Source organism: Cydia splendana, chromosome 11 (genome assembly GCF_910591565.1).
Source record: "Cydia splendana chromosome 11, ilCydSple1.2, whole genome shotgun sequence".
In the NCBI taxonomy this organism is placed as follows: Eukaryota; Metazoa; Arthropoda; class Insecta; order Lepidoptera; family Tortricidae; genus Cydia; species Cydia splendana.
Genome location: NC_085970.1, coordinates 14,303,200 through 14,328,963, shown reverse-complemented (window position 1 = coordinate 14,328,963; position 25,764 = coordinate 14,303,200). Strand labels below are relative to the sequence as shown.

The 25,764-nt window shown below is 36.6% G+C and overlaps 2 protein-coding genes across 2 annotated transcripts; both read right to left on the bottom strand.

Moving 5' to 3' along the window:
* Positions 1–3,271: 3,271 nt before the first annotated feature.
* On the bottom strand, positions 3,272–9,541 carry LOC134795151 (uncharacterized). The gene is made up of 3 exons (XM_063766983.1): positions 9,530–9,541; positions 5,102–5,158; positions 3,272–4,963 (listed from the first exon to the last, which is right to left on the bottom strand). Exons 1-3 carry the CDS (start codon positions 9,539–9,541, stop codon positions 3,272–3,274), a joined length of 1,761 nt encoding a protein of 586 aa, XP_063623053.1.
* A 1,653-nt stretch (positions 9,542–11,194) lies between these two features.
* On the bottom strand, positions 11,195–14,206 carry LOC134795059 (uncharacterized). Its single transcript, XM_063766897.1, has one exon. It carries the CDS (start codon positions 13,759–13,761, stop codon positions 11,863–11,865), a length of 1,899 nt encoding a protein of 632 aa, XP_063622967.1. The 5' UTR covers positions 13,762–14,206; the 3' UTR covers positions 11,195–11,862.
* Between the last annotated feature and the right edge of the window lie 11,558 nt (positions 14,207–25,764).

Genomic DNA, 25,764 nt, shown 5'->3' with positions numbered 1-25,764 from the left:
TGCTATATATCCCCCAGGAAAGCATTTATGCCTGTATACCTATTTAACTCAGCTTTACTTTACAAAAAATATATCTACCAGCCACAAAATAGTAGTAAATACCTATAGGTTTTCGTGTTTTTTCGATTTAACTGATAATCGATCAAAGTATAAGAGGTTTTAGCTGTATAAAATATTGGAATTTCTTATTTAAGTCTCAATAATTTTAATGAATATTACTGATTTCAGTGTTTTCACTAAAGAAAGTAGTTGTTAGCACTTAGTTACAATTTGTTGGTATTTGAAATGAAAAAACTGAAATTTTATCAACGTATTATGGTTATTTATTCATCAAAAATGCTAGAAAGTTAACAATCGTCTTCATCACTGCTGGATTCTGATGCTGCAACATCCGGAACTCGGTCAATAACATCATTGTCACAGTTAAGCGAGCGAAACCAACCATGATACTCTTCAGGAATGACGCCTTTATCGCAAAGACTGAGTAAATCCTTTTTCTTTGCTGCAGAGATCGTCAAGGGTTTATCGTACATTTTTTCTAAACCGTGACTAAGAAATGCTTCAGGAGTCGGAGGTGGTTCCACAGAGCCAGGATTCGACTTGTTTTGGTTCCTTGTCCTGTACCGAGAGCGAGATTGGGGGGTCGCCGTCGCCTTGGTATCAAAGTTCAAATAATCTTCAGATGAGTCGTAGTTGAAGTATATTTTTGAGTCGCCTTTGACGTATTTCATTTTTTTGATCTTTAGCCAGAGGACTTTATTCCCATTGCAGTCCTTGCTTTTATTTTTCAATATAGCTTCAGCTAGACGTTTTAGGTCGTAAAACTCGTTGTATTTAAATTCTTTAACATTATAGGGATCTTTTTTTACCTTTTTTTTGCCAACATTGTACACTCCTTTCGATCTAGCATTCTTAAAAATGTTTTTCCAATCTGTCATAGAGAATACGTCCTTGTTTTTCTTAGAACTTTCAATACTGCTGTGCATTGAATCGGCTTCCATGTAAGAATGCCCCGACTCAAGAAATTTCTGTTCAATGACTTGAAGATGATCGATTTCGTTAACAGCCCAAAGTAATATAGCCGCAACGTTTTGGTTACGATTTTGACCACCGCAGGTGTCGGAGAACAAAGACACACTTGTTACGTTCGTGGAGATACAATTTGACAAGTAATGGTATAAAATTGTACCAATCTCCGCGCTTCCCTTTTTGCCATGTACTTCGGACTAGAGATGTGCGCCGATGGCAAAATCATCGGCGGCGGCGTCCGATGATTTTTTGACCGGCGGCGGCGGCGTGATCGGCGTGAAATCGGCGTGGCATAATTTTTGATACTGCATGAGAACGTGGCCGTAGAAACTCTACATTAAAGGTTTCTGAGTATTTACTAGGCTATCTAAAACATATTATGAGTGTTTTCTAAATTATTGTCGAAAATTATATCCCATCACGTCACTTGGCATTTAGCAACCATTTCTTACTAACCTGACGGTTACCAACGGAATGTTTAAATATTAACATAAAAATAATATACATATATAGGTACTTTAAAACGCTACATTCTATGCAATACCTATAATTACTTTGTAAGCGGAATACAAATAAAACACATAAATCATTATAAAATATTTTTTACGAAATAATGATGAACTACTTTAGTGTTTTTTTAGTGTTGAGTGTTGCAAAGACCCAATTCATGTCCCTGAACGAGCCAGATCCAAGCGACAATAGCCCAATTTCCATCGATGGGCAACTAGTCACCATGTGCGATCAGTACAAGTATCTGGGTAGTATGATGCACCATTCTGGGAATGTGGAATGCAACATTCAACACCGAATAGCCGCTGCTTGGCTAAAATGGCGAGAAGTGACTGGTGTTACGTGTGACAGGAGAATGCCGGTCAAACTCAAGGGTCTGGTATACAAAAGTATAATAAGGCCGGTTCTTATGTATGGCAGCGAGACGTGGGCAACGACTCAAAGACACGTGCATACCATCCAAGTTGCCGAGATTAAGATGCTGAGGTGGATGTGCGGCGTTACCAGGCTCGACATAATCCGTAACGATACGTACGAGGAAGCCTGGGCGTGCGCGACATTGCCGATAAAATGCAGGAGAGCAGGCTGCGATGGTATGATCACGTAAAATGAAGGCCTTCTGACTACGTAGGAAATTTGGCGCTACAACTTTCCATCCCAGGTCGAAGATCTAGGGCCAGACCCAGAACAAGATGGAAGGATGTAGTGCTAAAGGACATGAGTGAGTGCAAGTTATCCGAGGACGATGTCGTGGACAGGGCGAAGTGGAGAAGGTTAAGCGGGAAAGCTGACCCCGCCACCATGTGGGATGGATAGCTAGGGAGAGAGAGAGAGAGAGAGAATGATGAACTACTTTACATTTGTCTTAACTGAATTATCAGAAATGTATGTTAGAATAAAGATGTCATCGTTTTCGAAAGTAAACGCCAGGTTGATTCGCTCAACAGAATGTCTTTGAAGTGTCCCGTGTCGCATGGCACTTGCAGGGGAAAACCCGCGTGTCTTCAGACCTACATACTGCGAGCGACTACTCAAAGATTTGAAAGACGAGCCCTCTAACGTAAAATCGCTTGAAAAACTTTTTATGAGATAATACATTGTATTTCATAAAAGAGTTTTATGGAATATTAAGGTCTACTTTGTTTTCTTTACTGGTAGCTTATGATGACCCTTGGTGATTTAAGTTCCTATAAGTGTAATTGCTTAACCTGACTTTTATAACTTTGATTGAAATATATATTGTTAAGTAAAGAAGCCGATAATCACGATAAAATGACTACCTATATTATATGATAAATAAATCAAACCATATCTATCATATGATGACCCTTATGCGCGTCACCAGCATCACACGAGATATCATAAAATACGCAATTATAATCGTAGTGAATGCTGGCTGGAGATTCTAAGAAGAAAATAGCATTTTTATGTCCTAGGATATGCATACTTGCAAATTTTCTTGACTTTAGTTCACTGATTAAATTGACAATCAAGAGACTAAAACAAAATGCGTTTTACAAAAAAGCTGTGCGATAAAATATTAAATAATAACCTGTGATCGAGAAACTAGATCTTGTTTAAATTAACGCTAAATCGTTATCACAGCTAACACCGCAAGGACAAAAATGATGCTACTTTGGTTCACTGGCAAATAATAAGCGAAAAAGCATAAGGATCTTCAAATTATATGTCTGATACTATCTACTCACTACGCAAAATGCAATAAGATACGTTAGGTATCAAAATTTCCCACGCCGATTATACGCCGGTCAAATTTATCGGCGGCGGCGGCGTGGAAAAATCGTCGGCGGCGGCGGCGCGGCGGCGCGGCGCACATGTCTACTTCGGACCAGGAAAAGCAAAAGGCATTGTTGGGTAAGGCACTCTCATACACGGTCAAATTGTATACGGTCAGTTTACGCACGTAATAAAGCAAGCCAACTTTTGAACATGGTATTTGTAATATAGCTTGCAAATCAAAAGACACAGATAAAAAGGTTGGATCGGTCCCTGCTCTTTGTTTGTCTCTTTCTTTTTCAGCCTCGCATGCAACTTTTCTTTGTATGTGCTCGCTATAGGTCGTTTCCAGATCAGCTTTATCTTTATCTTGTGCTGAGGTGTACTTGTTACATGCCTGACACTGGTCTTTTTTTGGGACAAAGAAACTCAAGTTGAACTGAGTCGAGAAAATTCTGCGATAAGTTATTGCAGACACAGGATTGTTGTTTTCATACTCTAGCAAATAAAGTTCATGCATTTTATTCACTGAAAGTGTGCTTTCCAAATATTTACGTTTAGATTTTTTACGAATATAATGTCCCTCCATTGTAGGAAAGGAAGAAATGTGGTCAAGTACTTCTTGCACCTTTTCTGGGGGAGTTTTATTTGGCGGAACATGATGTCCTCGTCCATCAGCACCGGAGTAAAATCCAAGTTCATCTCGGTTTTTAACAGCGTCACTGAGTGTTGCACGTGAGATGCCTAAAGCAGAGCAAAAGAATTTCTGACAAACTTGTCGCTTCTCTGTGCCTAAATCAAAATAACACTTTGTAGTGTAAGGTCTAGCTGGTCGTTTTCTCTCTACCAGGATTTTCTTTGGTGGCTGGACTGTAATACGAGCCAGTATAAAGTTTTTTTTGCTTACAAAGTCCAAATGCCAGTAGGTTCTACAAATTTTCGCTCGGTCTTGTTCGGTGAATGTATCTGTACATTTGAATAAGCATTTTGTACAATCAACTGTCTTAGGGACTTTGGGGGCTCTTATTTGGTTATTAGTTGTATACGACAACCCTTCCGCACGTCTCTTTTTTGCGACATTTTTTTTCCAATTGCTCGGATCGGCAGTTCGCCAACGGCTTAATGTTTTCACTTCTGCCCAAACCAACTCTAACACATCTGATAATATTAGAGTAGCAATGTCAGAGACTGTGTCATTATTTATCTCTTCATATTGGTGAATGGTGTCTGGCTCTGGTGATATAGTAAAAGATTCAATGTTTTCCTTAGCATTGGGGCCTAATAAGTCCTGCAACGTAATTAAACCACCATCATCATCGCTGTGGTTGCCAGGAGACCGCTGCTGGTCCTCTTCGTCTGGATGGTACGTAGGATCGTTATCAGAAAAGTCGCTGCCGAATAATGACGACTCTGACTCTGATGTCGTTTCCGAGATTCGCCTTGCAGGCAATGTTATTTTAGTCCGTGGTAGCTCTTGCTCCGACTCTGGCGTGCTATCATCGAGAAAAATATTATCATTAAATATCTGCTGCATGTGATCAGCTATACGTTCTTGTGACTCGTCGAGATCTGAAGCCTGGCGTTGTTCGTACTCCTGCTCGTGTTTATCTGCAAAAAAATACCCTGACAATTTATTATTATAGATATACCTACTAGTGGCTCTGTGAGCTGTAGACCTCGCGTTATGCTTAGAAAATGTAAAAGTTAAAAATAATTAGGTCGTTGAGTCGTTATATAAAATTTGTAGATTATACAAGTCAGTTACGGCTACTAAACAATAATTAGGTAAGTATGTGAACAGTATTTATACGCAGCAGTAACTTACCGTGCCGCAGTACTTGATGTACAGCGCGTGCACTTGCGGGAAGCGGCTGATCGTCAGCTGAAAAATAAACGTACAGATTAATTTAATACAAGTGGCCAAAAATACGTTGACTAAAATTTTTCACACTTACAGTGTAGTGCATAATTATTCCAAGTATCCACCGGCCGGCATGCCCAAATACTCAAGAAATACCGTAAATTAAATTAGTCAGATACAGGCAAATTATATACATAAATAAATTGATATATAAATATTAGGTAAAGACACTCGGGGTTTGCATATAAACTAGGGCTTCCAAATACCGGACTTCTTTCAATACCGGTATTAATACCGAAACTGTCTTCATCAATACCGGGATCCCGGGATCCCGGTATTGACTATAAGTAGCTTAAAAAAATTGAGTTTTTTTTAAAGGCTCACTTTTACACCAGATATGTATGTCCTTAGCTTAGGATATTAAACAATAATCGCCATCTGCAATAATTATGTCAACCCTCCAGGTTGGCAATCATTTTATCCGCCTTATTGTCTTCACAAGTCACATTTTTAGTTCAACCTAATAATCAGCCAATAAATATTCTTTGGCACCAAAAATTCGTATGCCATTACAATTAATGTCTTTCTACTTTTTGATAAAATTTTAAGAACTAATTATATTTAATTATTATAAAATTATAGAAAAAAAAACACTTTTTTCGTATCTTGTTTGCAGTGAAGAATCTTACAATTACATGTACGAAATCTAAATATTTGGGTTCGTCTTTGACGTCTCGAGAAACGTGTCCAGGGTTTTCATTTTAAACTAATTAACACAAAAGTTATGGCCAGAAAACCAGTTTAAAGCCTAAAATTGTTCAACTTTGATGCCAAATATCTCGAAGGCAATGAACTTTGAAGTAAATATAGGCTACTAAACTGCAAAACGTAATTCAAGACCAAAAAAAGGTAAGACAATGTTGCCACTGTAATAATTTGTTTGTAAAATAGTAAATTCCTTTTGATAAATAATCACGCTAAGATAATTTATTTATTAGTAATTTTACTCCTGCGAGTTAAAAAAGTACTTTTATATACTTATTTTTGCATTAATACAAGACGCGCTAGTAAAAAGTGGCAACATTTTCTTACTTTTTTTGGTCTTGAATTACGTTTTGCAGTATATATTGCTTCAAGCTGTTGTTGTTAATATAATAAGCTACAAAAAACATTAGAAAACTAAGGGATTCAGATCGAAGGTCATTCGCGTGGGGTGGCCCCTTAATATATCCAGAACATCAGAATTCATCACCAAATATTTATCTAACGCATATGCACAGATCTTGTTTCAATTAAATGATCTTCTTTAATTAAATTGGCAAGTTATCTTTTGATACAGCCGAATTTGACCATTTTAATAGATTTTAAACGTTATAATAGGCACATTTTCCTTGTTTTTGAAAATACCGGGATCCCGGTATTTCATTAAAAAATACCGGTATTGAAAAATCTGTTTAAACAGACGGGATCCCGGTATTTCGGGATCCCGGGATCCCGGTATTGGAAGCCCTAATATAAACACAGAAGTAGGTACCTACCTACTTACATAGTCAACCGGCCGGCACGGCACGCAGCGAGCGCCTTGGATATTTGAATGACCTTGTACCTGCCTACATCCCAGGTATATCCTCTTTGCAGAACTATGCAAGTCTATTCTTTATTAGAATCTATAGTATATATATACAACAGTTAAAAATATTCATTCACCGGCATAAACGTCTCGAAAATACACACATACTAACCTCAAATTTAAATTTAGGCCATAATTAAATAATATTACTTACGGTTTCCATCCTTGTCTTTCGTGGCCATTCTAACGAGTCTTCTACTCCTGGCACTCATTTTTATTACACAGTGTCATTAACTTAGGATTCTAAACAAATTATTCACAACAATTATCAGAGCATCAAACGTTACATCGGCGCGTGAGTCGCAACTGAGTGAAGTTAGCTACGGTGCGAAGCTAGTATTAAGCGCACTTAGTTCATTCTGCCTGTACAACTACATGTTAACATTGCAATAAAGTTACATGCAAACCCTACTAAGCCGTTGTACATTTTTTTGGCTGAATGATATTGCAGCTTAATGAATACGTAGATCTTCAGACAAAACAATATAAAGATGTTTAGTATATTTAGCTTGGCATAAAATAAATAATTAGCTGGATAATCTTTTACGCAAATACCAAATATGTATACATAGAAGATACTTTTAGAATATACCACGGATATAATTTCATAAAATGAGTATGCAAAAACACATTAAAACCTGGTTACAGTTTTTACTTGGAGGAGAACACATGAATCATTGTGCTATGATACACATTTCAATTTCTTCCAGTACATAATGCTACCAAATCATCAATAAGTTGCATTACGCTCGAGCTATCTTCGGAACGAAAGGTAGTATCAAAAAATGGGTTTTACCAGTTTGTAGAGCTTGAAAAATTAATTCTAATGGTCTAATAAAACCACTTTCGTCATAAAGTCACTTAACAGGTATTTGCAGTAATAGGACGAAATTCTCTTTAAAATAAAACGATGGGTAGACACTATTACGACTCAAATATTAAGTTTGAGATTAGACTTACACTTTTCGCTTCTTGCTAGTCGAACTCGCCATTGTTCACGGAAGATTTGAATAAAAGTAAGTTTAAAATTCCCCGTTGCCGTAAAACTTTTAAAAGTGCCTGTTTAAAATTTGACACTGACATTTCCAACTTAAAAAAAAAATTGGCTATCTCTTAATCTTAATACTGCGAGAACGGGACAAAGTTATCGTGGCTAGTGACGTCCGTTTTTAAGGCTGACTATTCACGCTTTTTCCAATTATTTTTGTACCGATTCAGTGTTGCAACAAAAGAAAAGTTTGTTCCATGTGTAAATGGCCACCCCGGCTAAGTCGCGCGCGGGATGGCTTTCTCTCGTGGAACTCTTTTCTCGATGTGCGAACTCATGCTACCAAAATCGAGAAATTGACAGATAGAGCTAGAAATTTGTGACAGGCGACTGCTGTGTCTCGCGGCGCGAGTTATCCCGCGGGTAATCATGTGCTAACCGTGCAGGATTGCGTTCTAGAACTTTCTCTAATTTATTTTCTATTATTTCGTTCGACGACCAGTTCAAAACACATCTAACGTTGTCAATAATATCAAAATATTCTGCTAGCGATAATTTAGACTCTTGTAATTTTGTAAGTGCTACTTGAATTATTCTATAGTTTTCGTGAATAAAATTTAGTTGGGATTGAATATTCTCTTTCCACATCGCGGCTTTTGCTTTTCTTATAGATATTGCTTCATTGCTATTAAGGTTACCTACAACACCCGATATTTGTTGAAAATGTTCCGCATAATACGACGTTGCCTTTAGCCATGTACCCCATCTAGTAATTACTGGTTGCGGAGGTAGCGGTAAATTAGGGTACAGTCAACGGTAAAAATATGGGTGTACAAATCATTTCAAAAATATGTCCCATAACTCTTATGTCAGTGAATTAAGAACTATGGGACATATTTTTGAGTAAGTTGTCTACACCCATATTTTTACCGTTGACTGTACATATCCTTAAGTAGTCTTACTCTGTTAGGTGATTTTAAAAATATCTTTTTTACATTGGCTACTAATCAACGTTTTCGTATTGAGAGCGTACTTGTTCCGCGACTCTGTTAAGGGCATGTGCTAAGCAAGTTACGTGCAACATATTCGGAAAATCGATTTTCAACAAACGTCCGGCTCGTAACGTATATGCCACGCCGTCAGAGCATAACATCAGCACATTGTTACATTTTTCTTCAAATGATTCTCCCCACATTTCTTTTAATGATTCAATTACAAATTTTGCTACAGTTTCCCCGTTTACCTTTTGTAGCACTTTGCATGCAATTAAATACGGTCGAGTCGCAACATTTTTTATTAAAGGCATTGCTAATAAGTGAACCACATATCTTCCCAAAAAATCGGTTGTTTCGTCAAGAGATATCCACACCTTATTGTTTCCTATTGTGTCGTATACATGTTTCAATCGATCTTTATAAAATTCATCTAGATACTTTTTTCGTCATATTGATTCAGATGGGACTTTCTTATCTACGCATACACAACAATCACTGTAGCAAACATATTTGCCAAAAAAAGATTGGAACGCAGCATTATTAACTTGCGACCAAGGGATGTTACACAAAATTAAAAAATTTACTAAGTCGAAGTAAAATTCTTTCTCAGGATTTTGTCGCCTGCCTTGATGTATGGCTCCATTGATGTGCCGAACGTTGCCTTTCTTCGTGGCTTTCAAAGAGGTCTCGCATTTGGTGCAAAATATGACACCACTTGCTTCGTCCACTTGGATTATTAACAATTAACTAGTGACAGTAGTGATTAGTTCGGGTCTCACTTTGTTTGCCATGTTGACAACAAAAAATATATAATTTATTCCGAAGGGTACCTGAAATAAATTAAACGAAGTGTTAGCAATGAGAGTTATATTCCTTAGGCTCGAACATTTTTTTGATATTTAATAATTGGGAACCAGAATCCTCTTCACAGTTAAAACCCGCCGAGTGAAATTTAATTAATCTTGTAATCAACAATGATTTGAGCGTGTTTATAAAGCTGTGGCAAGTGGGATCATTGTTGGGGTAATTGTACGCTCGTACCTGACCGAAAAAAAAATTCAATGGAGTCCGAATTAAAATACCTCGGCTGGATTATTTTAATATATATGTTTTTGAAAAACTGCCACAGCCACATTTAATGCCGCTCGTTTGATTTATTTTTTTATTATTATAAGATTTAGGAGCTTTTAATAATTTGTATGGAATTCGTTTTTCGCTCCTAACTCTTAATAATAATTAAAATAATGGTGTTGCCCTTGAGCCATTCTAGATGTCGCTTTTTGTGGGGGCCCATCTTGTGAGGGCGAGTCACCGTCTGCCGGAAATAAAATTGCATACCGTTTTATTAGGCAGGCGTCCGGTTTTTTACCCCATAGCTCAGTACTTAGTCCATCGCTTTCACCCAATAACCTAGCTCATTTTAGATTCCATCAACTCTCAATAGCCCTTACACCCTGGCGGGTGCTGCCTCTGCGTGCGTCCCATGACACGGGCAAGGGCAGCATCCGCTCGGTGTACCCCTTACATTTCATTAAAGTGTCAAAAGGGTCTCTACGTGTTGGCTTCGGCTCCGCGCACGCCTCCCAAAGGTCCGGAACACCATTGTTCCGTGATGGGAAAGACACTAAAATAAAATCTAAAAAAATCAAACGAGCGAGCATAGCTGTGTTTAAAATACATCAAATTGTATAAAAATATTTTCAAAAATACATCCTATTAAAATTACTACTGTTTTATTTTATATACATATAGGTAATTCAAGCTTTCGACATTATTTTAATAATACAAAAACATGATTCATGATTGTCCATGTTTAGTAAGGCAGGATTATCTTTGGAAGCTGCAACGTGTTTGATGAAATGTTTCAGTACATCAACAAACAATTCAGCATGCATCCATCCAGAAAGGGCAGCTAATCCCAATGTACCCGACGGTGCACCATACAGCATATGCGGCTTAAATTTTTTTCGCGGAAATACCATAACCGGGGGTAGCGCTTGTCCCATTGCGCCGACAATGCAGCATGTTGTGACTAAAGTTCCTCTCTCGCCACTTGTTACCTTGGCTACGTTTGTACCCTTCCGTGCCAAGACTTTTCCTGGCCGCTGGACTGTAGTAGTAGAAGTCTCGTCTAAATTATATACTCTGATGCAATCTGCAAAGCTTGTATGTCTCTCCATAGCAGATTTTAAGTTGCGGAAGAACGAATCAACGTTGTGCTTATTAAAAGCTGTCGCCCTTGCTAAGCTATTAGCCTCTGGTTCCCGTAGTGAAATATCGGGATGTCTTTTTCTGAATGATCGAAGGCATTCAACCCCAGCCATTTGATTATCAATCCATTGTAGAGGAATGTTTTTATCATTGATATTGGCCATCTGATAAGCGACGCGACGGCAGTCTTTGAGGGTGACACCGTAAAATATTTGAGCGCAATAATCAATAAGGTACTTGCGGGTATTAAGGCCTAGCTAAGGGAGATTCTTAATAAAATGAAAAGTTGCGAACAAAATCAACATATTTTAATTTTAATCACTCTGCAGTTTCATGCACAACAAAACAAACTAAAAAAATGGCAGCTTCAGCCAAAAACAAACCCATAAAAAAATGTTTTTAAAAACCTTGCTCATAGGCCTTATTTTACTGTGGCAGTATAAAAAGGCCTAAGACTTTAACAACTTTTTAATAACAAAATACGTCATATATTTGGCTCAATGAGATCAATAATCATTTAAGATGAATAATTACGTTTATATTCCTAAGCATAGATGCTTAATAACCTAGATAACCTTTATTTAGCACCCAAAATCATCAGTAACTTCCGGTCACTTAACTATCAATATAAGGAACAATAATCAGTTGGAGAGTACCGTACATAACAAATAAACAAAAACTGCACATTTTTGGCATAAACAAAAACAAAATTAAATATTTTTTACCATCTTACCTGTAGGCCATATTTTACTACAGGCCTTATTTTACTATTTGTAGGATAAGAAGGCCTACGTCTACTTTAACATAAAATTCAAATTAATTTCACGTTACACGTGTATAAATTTAAGAATATTGATTATTAATTAAGGTTAATTCAAAATGAGAAAAATAATGGGCTCCTCTAGCATCCATTTGGGCATTCAAAATTTTCTGTGCCTGTCGCTGACAAACCGACGCACTCCTCGTGATACCATTTACCACATTTAACACATTTTCTCATGTCAGCTACTTTATCCTCTTGGCAGCCATGACAGTACCAGATTTCTTGGATTTTATTTTCTCTGCCTTTGGATTTAGAGGTATTTTTCTTCTTTGCCATGGAAGATTTTACTTTACTATTTCTACTTTTGTTTTCTTTCGCCTTTTTGTCAAACAGATCTTTTGTTACTGGAGTACCTCTATAATTAATAGCTTTTTTCCTAATTGTTGGTGTTTTGTTTAAGGCTTTGAGCGGCGTAGGCATAAGATCTTGAAATGCAGTTTTTTTCAACTGAATGAGCGGCATATTGTCTTCATCATCATCGGAAGTAGAACTATTATAAACCGTGCGATAAAAGCTCCCAGCCGGTCTAACTGAAGTACTATTCGTTGATGACAATGTTCCAGAAGGTGACATATTACGCGACCTTGAAGTTGTTGGCCTTACTGGGGTCAATGCTTCTGATGGCGATCTGTTGAGCATTGTTGGGGAGTTGTTCGTTAAGGCTAACAACATTTCAGGCGACGAGCTAATTGGAGAGCTTCTGGTTGGTGTTAAGGGCACTTCAGCTGGAGAACTGCATCCCAGAATCTCTTCCTCGACTGCATCTGAAACTGGAGGTGCTGGAGCTTCTGATAATATTGATGGAGCGAAAGCAGTCTCTGGAATAGCCTGAGGGTTCAAAGGATACAAGCCAGTAGCCTTAAAACCACTAGTAATGTTACTATGGGTCATGCATTTGGACCAGACATTTGTTAAAATCACATTGAAGCGAGCCTTGGTGATTTTCTTATCTGGATTTTGGTCCAGAAATAACAAAACTTCAGCATCCCAGTGGTGTTCAAATGATCGATAGACAGCGTTGTCGAGGGGCTGGAGCTCATGAGTGGTATTTGACGGCAAACAGTATAACGATATGTTGAGTGAATCAGCGACTTCGACGATAGACAGATCTAAATGGCAGGCGGCTCCGTCGAATACCAAAAGGCATTTTCCACCACTTTTGTATCTGGCCAGGTGCTTTAAAAATTCTTTGAAAAGTTCATTGTTCATATAACCCTTCGAAGATTTTTCAACTAATGATCCAGCAGGCAAATTATCGTATAATTCTGGTTTCAACCGCTTGCCTTTAAATATGATCATCGGTGGTATGGCAGTACCTAGTGCATTTACACATCCTGCGATGGTTACACTTTCTGCATGCTCCGATGATACTAAATGCACTCTTTTGACTCCTTTCTTAGCTAGAACAGCTTGCTGATGGTGGATTGTCAGGCGGCAACCTTTTTCATCCATATTGTAAATTCTTTCAGGATGATCTTTTAGATCAAGTTGATTATATATTTCGTTTATTCTTTCAAAGTGATCATCGACAATGAATTTGTTCAGCTTTTGCGCTCTGGCTGGATTCATGAATTGAGCCTTTCTCTTTGATATTTCTGGATGCCTTTTCATAAACGCCTTGTACCAATCTTTTCCAGCTAGTCTCATGTTTTTATTAAAACTGTGTTTGATGTCGTTAACCTCGCAAAATTTATAAACCAAACGACGCAGTATGCGTGTTGTCACAGGTAAACCTATATCAGCAAACCTGATTATTCTGTTCACAAGATCGGTTTCTTGGTCATTGTTCAGTATAGTTTTTCGGCCTAGTGTTTTTTTCAAATTGCCACTCTTGAGATGATTTCTTATAGTTCTTCTTGGAACCCCATACCTCGCTGCAGCTTTGTATGTGCTAAGTATTCCTCTTTGAACTGCCTGAACTGCAGACGCTAAGGCATCTTCTGACCACAATGCTCGTTTTCGCGGCATTGTAGTCATAAACACTGAAAATATAACAAATCGTTATATACTAACGTCGTGGTTATCTAAAATACATTAAATATATATACGAAAAACCGATATGCGAAGTAGGAGGATAATAAAGCCTAAAAGAAATAATTGTCTTTATATACCGACAATTTGTATTTCAAATCAAATCGTTAAAAATAAATTAATTCATAAAAAAATAATTATTACAATACACCTAAACCGATATGTGAAGTAGGTGGATAATAAGGCCTATAAGAAATAATGTTTCACACTATGAAAATATAACAATTTATTACACACTAACTTTGTAGTAACCTAAACTTAGTTATAGAATAATCAAAAGTGATATTTTAAATACGAGGATAATAAAGCCTAAGAGAAAATTCGTTTCCATATAGTGCAATAAGGCCTATAGGTATTTTTTGTAGGCCATAATAACCACCAACCACGTTTATAAACAAAAAAGAATGAAAAATATTTAGATCACATCACATTGACCATATATTCAGCCCATTAGAAGAGTTTATTAAGAAAGAAAATAAACGTCAATTGACATTGTCAAATGCAATAGTACAAAAGATACTTAAGATTCTTTTGGGCCTATTTTTGTTACACGTGCCACGCGGCCACTTCGCAAACTGAATGACGCAATACTGGCGGCGGGGAGCGGGGCAGCCGCGCCGAACGAACTTGTAGTTCCTTGTTTGTCCGCTAGGTGTTAAGCCCCTGCTACACGGCAGCCGACAAGCCTACTAACCGTCTGACCTTGGTCTGTCCTTGGTGTGTGGGTCCGTTTGAGTTGTCTGGCTAGACGGTGGCAAACCACAGTGTGTTCAGAACTCGCGGACGGACAACACGTATTGCAAGTGTTAGAATATTGTTATTCTATGTACAAATTGTATTACGTATGAAACTGACCTGTTTCTCTTTGACGTCCAATGTTGATAATATATTACACTATTTAAACACTTAACGCAACATCACGTGAATTTTACAGAATTTGCTATTTATGTGGGTAGGTACGATACGAAACCACCGTTGACAAGAGAAACAGTAAGTCTGTTAACTTACTACTTAAATTTGTAAACTACTTTGAAGTAATTATATTTTGAATGAATATTACTGATTAATAATTTGTATAACGGAGTTTATTGAAAATATATTCTAATAGTTTTATTCTGCATGATTCGATAAATGGACGAGGTACATGAGAAACTACTTCTGTGACGTCACTTATCGAATGTCAAGTGGCATGATCAACCAGTTGCCAGGTAGAAATGGGTATAAAAGGGACCGACCGATCCATTATTGATCATTCTGATTCTGCATTCTGCTTTGAGCATTCTACATTCTGCTTTGCCCTGCAGCACTGAGTTAATCATCGCCAAAGGAATATTGAAAGTTAAGTAAATACTATGTTGGTAATTATTATGATAATTATGTACTTACTTGATTAATTAGATGGATTAATTAATTAATAATTAATTAAATAATCTCTTACTGAATTATAAACTAATAGTGATTGTATTTATTAGTTGTTGATGATAAGGTGAATAAATTGGATTATTTACTTGAATAAAACAGTTTTATTTTCAATTACATCAGTTTATTATTTTATTTATCTTACTTAAAACTTAAATAGTATCCAGTTATTGATTTTGCAGTTTTACATAATTATAAATCATGATAAATAGATAACTTCCTGACAAGTTTTACCTTGAAAATAATATTTACTATCAGTTTTGTGTTTTTAATATTTAATATTTTAAAAAATTATTCATTTATCTAACATCAGAAGTGGGATTGTATCCAGCTACACTACATATATACTTATATAATTTCAGACGAATTTGGAAGCCTTCTGAAAGCTGTCTCCGGTGCTCGCAGAAGAGACAAGGACATCGCTTTGCCCACCTTTAACCCCGCTACAAACGACAGTGGAGCAGAGTCCTGGTGTACCACGAAGCTATGGTCAAGTAGAAAGATGTGTAGCAACTGTAATTAATATTTTTAACACAATGTGCAATGATTCGTCAGATTGGCCGAACGATCTTTATGTTATGTAGGTAAATATATAATATATGTTACTCTATATTCGAATAGTGATCATACAAAGATTATACGTATAATTAATATTTATTGGTCAAAATCACTTAAAAGTGATTGATTAAAGTTGTTCAATGATTGATTATTTTTATTGGATTTGTGGCGATGTAGTTAGACACTTTCGCTGGTCGGCCTTTCATTTGGTGTTTTTCTGTCTCACTGGCAGCGAGTGAATGAGATTGACATGTCTAGATGATTGGCAAAGTGATGAGTTAGTTAAAGCACTCCGCTGGTCGGCCATTTGTTTGGTGTTTGTTCATTTCATTAGCAGCGGGTGAATGGGACAAACATGTCTAGATATCTGGCAAGTGGTCAAAGTTAATATTATTTTAATCAATCACTATCCTATGATTATGCTATGGTGTTTTTTTTTATTATTATTAAGATTATTGATTAATTGTGTACTTCGAGAACGAAGTATACGTCAGTATGGCCGTGTTAGAATATTGTTATTCTATGTACAAATTGTATTACGTATGAAACTGACCTGTTTCTCTTTGACGTCCAATGTTGATAATATATTACACTATTTAAACACTTAACGCAACATCACGTGAATTTTACAGAATTTGCTATTTATGTGGGTAGGTACGATACGAAACCACCGTTGACAAGAGAAACAGTAAGTCTGTTAACTTACTACTTAAATTTGTAAACTACTTTGAAGTAATTATATTTTGAATGAATATTACTGATTAATAATTTGTATAACGGAGTTTATTGAAAATATATTCTAATAGTTTTATTCTGCATGATTCGATAAATGGACGAGGTACATGAGAAACTACTTCTGTGACGTCACTTATCGAATGTCAAGTGGCATGATCAACCAGTTGCCAGGTAGAAATGGGTATAAAAGGGACCGACCGATCCATTATTGATCATTCTGATTCTGCATTCTGCTTTGAGCATTCTACATTCTGCTTTGCCCTGCAGCACTGAGTTAATCATCGCCAAAGGAATATTGAAAGTTAAGTAAATACTATGTTGGTAATTATTATGATAATTATGTACTTACTTGATTAATTAGATGGATTAATTAATTAATAATTAATTAAATAATCTCTTACTGAATTATAAACTAATAGTGATTGTATTTATTAGTTGTTGATGATAAGGTGAATAAATTGGATTATTTACTTGAATAAAACAGTTTTATTTTCAATTACATCAGTTTATTATTTTATTTATCTTACTTAAAACTTAAATAGTATCCAGTTATTGATTTTGCAGTTTTACATAATTATAAATCATGATAAATAGATAACTTCCTGACAAGTTTTACCTTGAAAATAATATTTACTATCAGTTTTGTGTTTTTAATATTTAATATTTTAAAAAATTATTCATTTATCTAACACAAGCGCACAAAATGGCCCCTAACCTTTCAGAAAGTTGGCGTGGCATTAGTACCTACTCAGTGGCGTATGGCCCTAAGGGCGGCGTATGCCACCCCTGGCGGATTGCATTTTGTTTTTCTTCCTTCACTTCTGGGGCAGCAAAACTTATTGGTCGCGGCGCCAAATTTCATAACCTACCTACTCATACTAGTGCAATGACAAAAAAATAAGTTTATGGCAAAAAAACAATTTTTGGTACAAGCTTTTATCGCTGACTGTACTTTTCTTTCCAGAGGCAACTAATACTCGTCGAGACAATTCTAAAAACCCCAAACACAATTAGGTCGCGTTGTTCTATCACAGGGTTCCTATGGCCACCTCCTGTCTCCATCATCAGATCAGCTCTATGGTACCATAATAATGCATTGTCACCCGACTTATATATGTATGCAAATTTTCAGCTCCATCGGAAACTAGAAAGTGGGTCTAATTTAACTTGCAAGATTTGACCCGTACAAACATATTTACATACTTACGATTAGGTATATTGCAAGTTAATAAAAAGTTTGTAAAAAAAGAAAAGGGTATATGAATGAAACGCTGGCTCAAAAAACGGCATTTGTTGAGTCATTTCAACTTAATGAATTCGCTGGACTACGCTACGGGGACATACATAACTTTCTGAGAATGAAGAGGAAAGTATTTGATAAATTATTAGAAATGCTACTGAGTACCCATGGCATGTCTATTAACCACACGAGCGCACACGGCGCGTCCTCCAAGCGAAATGGCCTAGTGCGGTCGGCGTCGGGCGGCTACACGGTTCCGGACCGACCGCTCAGACCGCGGTCGCTGGCGCGCGCTCGCATGCCAAGGGCGTCCGGAGGTCAAACGAAATTTTGTTGGTAACAACTGTCTACACGGTCCGGGACAGACCAAGGCCACGCGGTTTGGGGGCTTGTCGGCTGCCGTGTAGCAGGGGCTTTACTTACCGCGGCCTTGAGTGTAAGCAAGCATTTTAAATAAGATTTTCGCTACTTAGGCCTTACTACCCGACAGGCTTTATTACCCGCAGGTACCTTATATTTTACGAGTTATTCTTCTTCCTCCAATGTAAAAATTCTATTTACTTCATAGTTTGGGGTCAAACGTATCGGATTGCCTTCATTATGATTCAGTTTTATCCAATAGTACAAACGTACTGTTGGATACCGCAGATTACATTCTTTACTGGCTCCTCGAATGCTCATACCAGGGTCTTCGGTATGAGCGCCTATTTTCTAGCCGCTGTTTTTATACGCCCCATCTTAAATAAGAGAAAAAAAAAGAGTTATATTTCGCAAGTTGTGATAATATAGTTGGTACACATTTAGCCACCCTTGTCGTACAATTAGCGATGGCTAAATGTTAGAAAACACGTTTTGGTTAAATGATGGACCCCCCCCTTCTAAATATAAAATGAGTAATAATATATTATTTATTATTATATAATAAAATGAGTGATTATATTTTATGAAATTCTATTAAATATTGATATATCGACAGAAAATATATTAATTCTTTTTATATTGATCATTACACACCCGTTTTCATAATAATCAATAAGTATTGTTAGTGCTAGGTATGGCAATGCTTTGAGATGAATTGTTCGAACATGGCGTAATTCAGCATTTACCAACTATCATTATCTCGCTCCAAAGATATGAGAAGATCCAAATTGTTGTCCTTGCTGCTGTTCTTGCGTGTCATGGCAAACGCAAAAATTTTCGGCTTTAAAGTGGGGAATGTTTCTGTGATATCTGTATATTTTCCCGTGTATAGGTGTTCAAAATCCTTTTGTAGCTGAATAAACAAAGAATTATTAATTGAAATGAAACACTCTATAACCGATTAAAAACGCTTTTCAAGATCCAATGCACCAAATAGGACCAGACAATGTAAAAGACCCCAAATCATTATAGGTGTGCAATATTAGAAGAGTTCCCTCATTTTTGTCAGATGCGCATAAACAGATCCATACCTAATGACAATTGATCCAACTTTGAAGTACAAGTTATAATTCTTTCAAATAAAATATGAATCGTAGAGAAATATAGATATCGGAGAGCATACATATTGAAAGGTCCCCATAAATTGCGAACCTTCTTTCTAAAGTTAGTAACTACATATAATTATACTAATTAAGCATATGATAACATTAAATTTGTAATTATTAAACTTACCAGAAGGTATCCTTTGGGTTTTTTTAATGTGCCATATACTCATTGAAATACTGTCCTATGGTCAATTCTTTTGACTGTAGCAGCCTTGCCTGTGTAGTTTCAATCCATTTTTGTTCCACTGCTGTGGTAGGGCTCAGAAGAATTTTTCAACCACAATAGCTTTTCTTCTGCGTTCTCTTCGTAGCTTATTCCATCTGGCAGACGAAGGCAGGGTGATGGTGATGGCGAGGAGTCTGTAGATCTGCGTGGAGGTTGGTGTACTGCACACTTGGGCTGGACTGGAGGAATATTTTCAAAATAAACTTCACTTTATGTTCCACAAATACGGAGCTTTTATTCCAATAATAAACGCACCATTTGCATGTCAAGATTGCCTTAATTATAATTAATACAAATATCATATCGCGCACAACAGTATTCGGGAGAACGGACATTAGTTAAGAGAGAGATAGCAATAGAAACAGATACGGAACTATGTATCAAGTGACGTTAGCTGTCACTGTTATGCATTGCGTTTTGTTATATGCTTAGATATATTCGATAATCTGGATTCTGGAATGTCGCCGACGCTTTTCTATTATTATACCAGTCTCCCTATAATTTCTTTCCAAATTATGGACTTGATCTGGTAATTTACCAGCCAATCGTGTCGTTATCACCCTTGTTGATTCCACTAGCTTTGTGTGATAATAGACTTGTTTTCTCAAGCGGAAATAACTCTATAATAGAATGTGCCCAATTAGCATAGACAGATGATCGTACAGTTTGATTGGGGTCTTGCCGCAATATAGCAGTGCCTATAATCCTGGCTAAGTTTGACCGGACTGCATTATTCAGTGGAATTGTCTTGTCCAGGCAGTGTTGCCAGATGGTCACAAGTCACATTTTTCGTGACTTTTCGCCTTCTCGTGTGACATGTGCGTGACTTACGATCTTGAGGCAATTTTTGTGACTTTTTAAGCTAGTCGAATTTTGGACAAGTTTAGGTCTGCAATTTGTATTATTTAGGAACGCGGTGAACGCACCCAAGTTGACACTTGCACTGACACCTTGACGTTACATTCACCATTATGTTTATTATAATAGTCGTGGCAAGATGAGACTTGTTACCTTGACATGACGGTGTCATTTAGTTTGATAGTAGTGGTTATTTTTTTAGTGTATGATTCATTTCTTTTAGCCTCATATCTCGAATATCTGTACGAATAGCATTATAATTACTTCGGACAAAAGTTTTATCACAAAATTTTCTACAATATTGGTTATGTTCATTTTTACTCTGCGATCAATACTTTAGGAGCTACAGGCTGTTAAAGTTAAATAAGAGATAAAAAATAGACGGTTTAAGAAATCGTCGTCTTTTCGTAATTGTTCATAATAAAAAAAATAGTTTAGGATTAGCAAGCTAAGCGATCTGCTGATATAATATAAAAAAAAAACAGACCAAGAGCATGTCGGGCAATGCTCAGTGTAGGGTCCCGTAGTTACCCGTCCGTAAAAAATAGACTATTTGCAAAAACTCAAAAACTGCTAAACCGATTAGGTTCACTATATTTTTCCTTGAAAGTCTTTACTAAGTTTTACTTTCACGATTTTTTTTGGACCCATATTTTCGGAAATAATCGATCTGAAAGAAAAAAAGTTGTGTTTTCCCCTTTAGTTCCCCTAACTTTTGAACCATGGGTCCAAAAAAAATCATAAAAACATAGCTTAGTAAAGACTTTCAAGGAAAAATATAGCGAACCTAATCGGTATAGCTGTTTTTGAGTTTTTGCGAATAGTCTATTTTGACAGTCGGGTAACTACGGAACCCTATACTGAGCATAGCCCGACATGCTCTTGGCCGGTTTTTTTTTATATTTTATCAGCAGGTCACTTAGCTTGCTTACTCCAAACTAAATTTTTTATTTATGATGAACAATTACGAAAAAAACGACGTTTTCTTAAATCGTCTATTTTTTATCTCTAATTTAACTTTAACAGCCTGAAGCTCCTAAAGTATTGATCGTAGAGTAAAAATAAACGAGTGATTCTCAAAATAGTGGCATCTTAACCTGTCATCCAGTTTTTGAATTGAATGAATCCTTATTTGCTCTTTTTCATATGAAACAAAAATGTATCTAGATAAACTAAAACAATGTTTATCGAGGCCAAGTCATTATTTTTATTTAAGTTTAATACTTATATTTATAAAAAATAAAGAGTAGCACTTTTCACTGTAACCTGTATTGTCCAAAAGCATCGCTCTTCCAGTTTTAGTTCTTTAGATTTTATATGCATCAATTTATGTAAATAAAATATCATGCTATATAATAACATAAACAATACCTTTTAAAATGTATTTTGCACAGGCCGTATATATATATTTTTTACAACAATATTCACGCACGAAGTTTGTCCAAGGATATTTTCACTGTTAACCTGTACTAACCTGTACATGCGCGGCATTGCATCTGACTCATACGCAGAAAAAATTATTTAGATCATAACTATGGCAAAATATTAGGTAAGTATCAAGCTAACCGCCGTAGGGTACCATTATGACCCAAGTGTCGTAGTTTCGTAGAGACAAGTGGTTAAAGGCAGACATCTGGGGTTTTGTAACGGAATGTTAACTTTAACTTGTCTGGATTATTTTAAGAATTTGGTATGGGGCCTAATGTAATAATATCATTTTAATATTGTATGAAGGTTTATTCATCTATGCTAAAAGTGAGACATTCGTATTATTATCCGTTCAAGGGAAAAAATAAAAATGAATGTATTTTTCACTGTAACCTGCTTAACATTAACCTGTGTTCGATGTATAAGTTATTGTAGGTCTTGAAAATAACTTCTTCATTTTCCGTTCCCTTTTGAAAATTTGGGGTACTTGAAGTAGTAAAAAAGAAGTAGTAAGTACTTGAAGTAGTTGCTTGAAGTAGTAAGTAGTAAATGCTGTGCATGGACGGCTAAGAGGACGGACTTTCTTATAAATATAATGTACCAACTATTGTAACTCCTTTTTTTGCAAATAAAATATTATTATTATGAATTGAATTAAAACATATTTTTCATTCTTAAAAGTAAAAAAAATACAAAAAAAAATTTTTCATTAACTTTAACCTGTCGATGCCACTTTCTTGAGAATCACTCAAACATAACCAAATTTGTAGGAAATTGTATGATAAAACTTTTGTCCGAAGTAATTATAATGCTATTTGTACATATTTTCGAGATATGAGCAAAAATATGAAAAAAGGTACCTTTAACCCTCCCTGCACTCTCAGCACACCCCCTACCCTCGAGGACTTTTAGTATGTTTATCTGGACACCATTCGGTATACCTGTACCAATTTTCAAAACTACACGAATTATTTCCGCAGTTTTTTCTAATTTGCTTGGGTTATTGAAAACCTTAATTTTTTAACTTTCTCATTGACCCCCCAAAAGTAGCCCCCATGCTTAAAATTCATTTGTTTACGTTACATGACTTAGATGTTCGTCTTTGGGTCACTAATTTACATATGTGTACCAAATTTCAACTTAATTGGTCCAGTAGTTTCCGTGAAAATAGGTTGTGACAGACGGACAGACAGACAGACAGACGCACGAGTGATCCTATAAGGGTTCCGTTTTTTCCTTTTGAGGAAAAATCATATAAGGTTAGTAGATTCTTTGTGGAATATATTATTTTCTGAATTTCTTCTAACAAAATCGATTTACCTACCTATACAATACAATAATATAAAAATGTGACTTGAGCAGCAAAAACGTGACTTTTAGGGAAATGAAACGTAACTTATTACTCCAGAGCCCTGGCAACACTGTGTCCAGGTTCAATGGTCCTTTTCCTTCCAGTGATTCATTTACTTACTTACTTACTCCTCTGGCGCAGCGACCCAAAGTGTGTCTTGGCCTCCAACACGACTGCTCGCCACTGATCCCGGTCCTGTGCCGTTTCTCGCCAGTTCTCAATCCGTAGCTCGCGCAGATCAGCGTCCACCATTCATTCAAAAGTAACCAAAAGTAACCGCAAGTTCTAAACCAAAAAATTACAAAACACATTACACACACACAAACACCCACAGGTTTAAAATATACTTGTATGTTGTATTAAAGCCAAGTAGGACGATATAATTATAAACATAAATATGAGCATGAGCATAAACCAATATACCGCAAAATGTGGTGAGTAGGGACAAAACTGACATTCAAACCTCATTATACATAATAAATGTTCCGGTCGTTTGAATTTTAGTTTTTTTATGATTTTGTGTAGTTCCATTTCATAATTTTAAAGATAAATACGAAATAGTAGGAAATCCCAGCTCACCCCTTAGTAGGGGCGAGGAGGGATTTCCTACTAAGGTGAGTTTTGAAAATTGTTGGATCGACACTTTGGGATTATGAACATTATAAATTATAATAGCTTGATTTGTTATTAGCTCAACAAAAAAAACTTTGACATATCTCAAAATGCTTATCTTATCTTATTGCTTTCCGGGGCCCTTGCGGATACACTTCGACCCACAGGGATCTTTTACCTCAAAATGCTAGTAGCACTTTCTGAGAGATCTTCGCCAACAAGTTATTCGGGTGGTAAAGTTCTTGTTCCATAAAATAACCTACAAATATTGGACTGCGCACATCCAATTGTACAAAACTCCAGGCAAATAGTCTAGCACCAGCGGCTTCCCCTTAGGGGCACACCATCAGTGAGTATCTTCTTCTCTTCTTTCTTTCTCTTCCGAGAGTGAAACATAACACTGGACACCATACCTTATAAGGTGTACAGATCTGTAGTTGTGGGGCGACAGACCTTTTGCACCACATCCTCATGGGCACAACCTGACCAGGTTAATAATAAGGGTTTGCATATAGTTACATAAAAAACATATACATAGAATATAGTGGCACAAGTACAAGTTTCAGTAAAAGGCATTTAAAAGTACACGGGCAAAGTCTAATGCATTACACAGGTTGTCTTCTCACAAAATTTACGTTTAACAATGCAAACTAAATCTAAATTTGTCGAGAGACAAGGTAACTATGCCATACTTTAAATTTTAAAACATTACTACCACGTGAAATTTGGATTAATGAGCTACCTTACTAAATTAGTTAGTCAAAATAAACTACCGTTAACAAATGAAAAAACTAGCACCACCAAAAAGAAAAGAAAGTCATACATGAGCGCACCACCACTGACACTTCACTTTAGTAAATTCTTCACTTTAACAGCGCTGATGTTCCCGACAACTTGTGAAGATGGATACTTACTTGTTCAAAGCAGGGCACACTATTATCCCTCTCGAAGATTCACACAAGTCCAGGCTACATTACAGCTACTGACATGTCAATGTATTATATATCTAAGTCATGTGGTCGCCCACTGCCACATTGGCATCCTTCTTTTTCCTTATGACCAAAGTAAAATCAATTCAAAGCTGTGCCCTCAATGCGAGCCAAACCAGGCAAGCTAATGGTCAATAGCAAGTGCAGTCTTAGCAAATACAGTAGCAGCGTGAGACTCGCAAGCGAAAAAAAAATCCGTCTTCGAAAATTCACGTTGAAAAATACAAAGTTAGGTTAAGCACGTAGACGTTGACAGCCACTTTGGTACAGTGCAAACGAGAAACTTTTAGGTTACCTTCTTAAATAGTTGCTATCACGAGTATCGCGACACGCGGCCCTCTTTGAGTCGGTCGGAACTGCCCGGAACGCGATCCGCCATGCTGCCAAATCAACCACTTTTCTTGACCGCTATTATGCGCAGCAATTACAAAAATTGGTTTCAAAAATAGATGAAGTTTTCAATCAATTCGGACTTAAAATCAATTGAAAAAAAAGTAAAACTCTTACAGTATCAAAAAGCATCATGACAGCATCTAAACGCCCTAAAGTTTACAAATCCATCATATTACAGGACACACCAATAGAGCAAGTCAATAAATACAAATATTTAGGAAGCGTAATAAAATAACCAATGACTCTAGATGCACCGAGGACATCAAACAGAGAATCGCTATGGCTAAAAGAGCCTTCAATAACAAAAAAGGCACTGCTTAAGGCACGCATTTCAAAAATAGCCAAAATACGATTGATAAAGGTGTTTATCTGGAGTATTGCGTTGTATGCAAGTGGGAAGTGGGACATGGACACTGAGACAAAAAGATAGAAAGAGGTTGGAGGCTTTCGAAATGTGGTGTTGGCGGAGGATGGAGAGGATTAGCTGGACTGAAAGAAAGACGAATGAAGAGGTCCTGAGAATGATAGGAGAAAAGCGATGCTTGTTAAACGCAATAAGAAATAGGAGAGGCATGATGTTAGGACACCTTATACGGCATGATAACTTTTTCCTA

Excerpts from the sequence above, each read along its gene's own strand:
- LOC134795151 (XM_063766983.1), bottom strand. Across the intron at positions 4,964-5,101 it reads ACATCAAGTACTGCGGCACG|CATAACGCGAGGTCTACAGC; the intron begins GTAAGTTACTGC and ends ACATTTTCTAAG.
- LOC134795059 (XM_063766897.1), bottom strand. The coding sequence starts at position 13,761 with ATGACTACAATGCCGCGAAAACGAGCATTGTGGTCAGAAGATGCCTTA.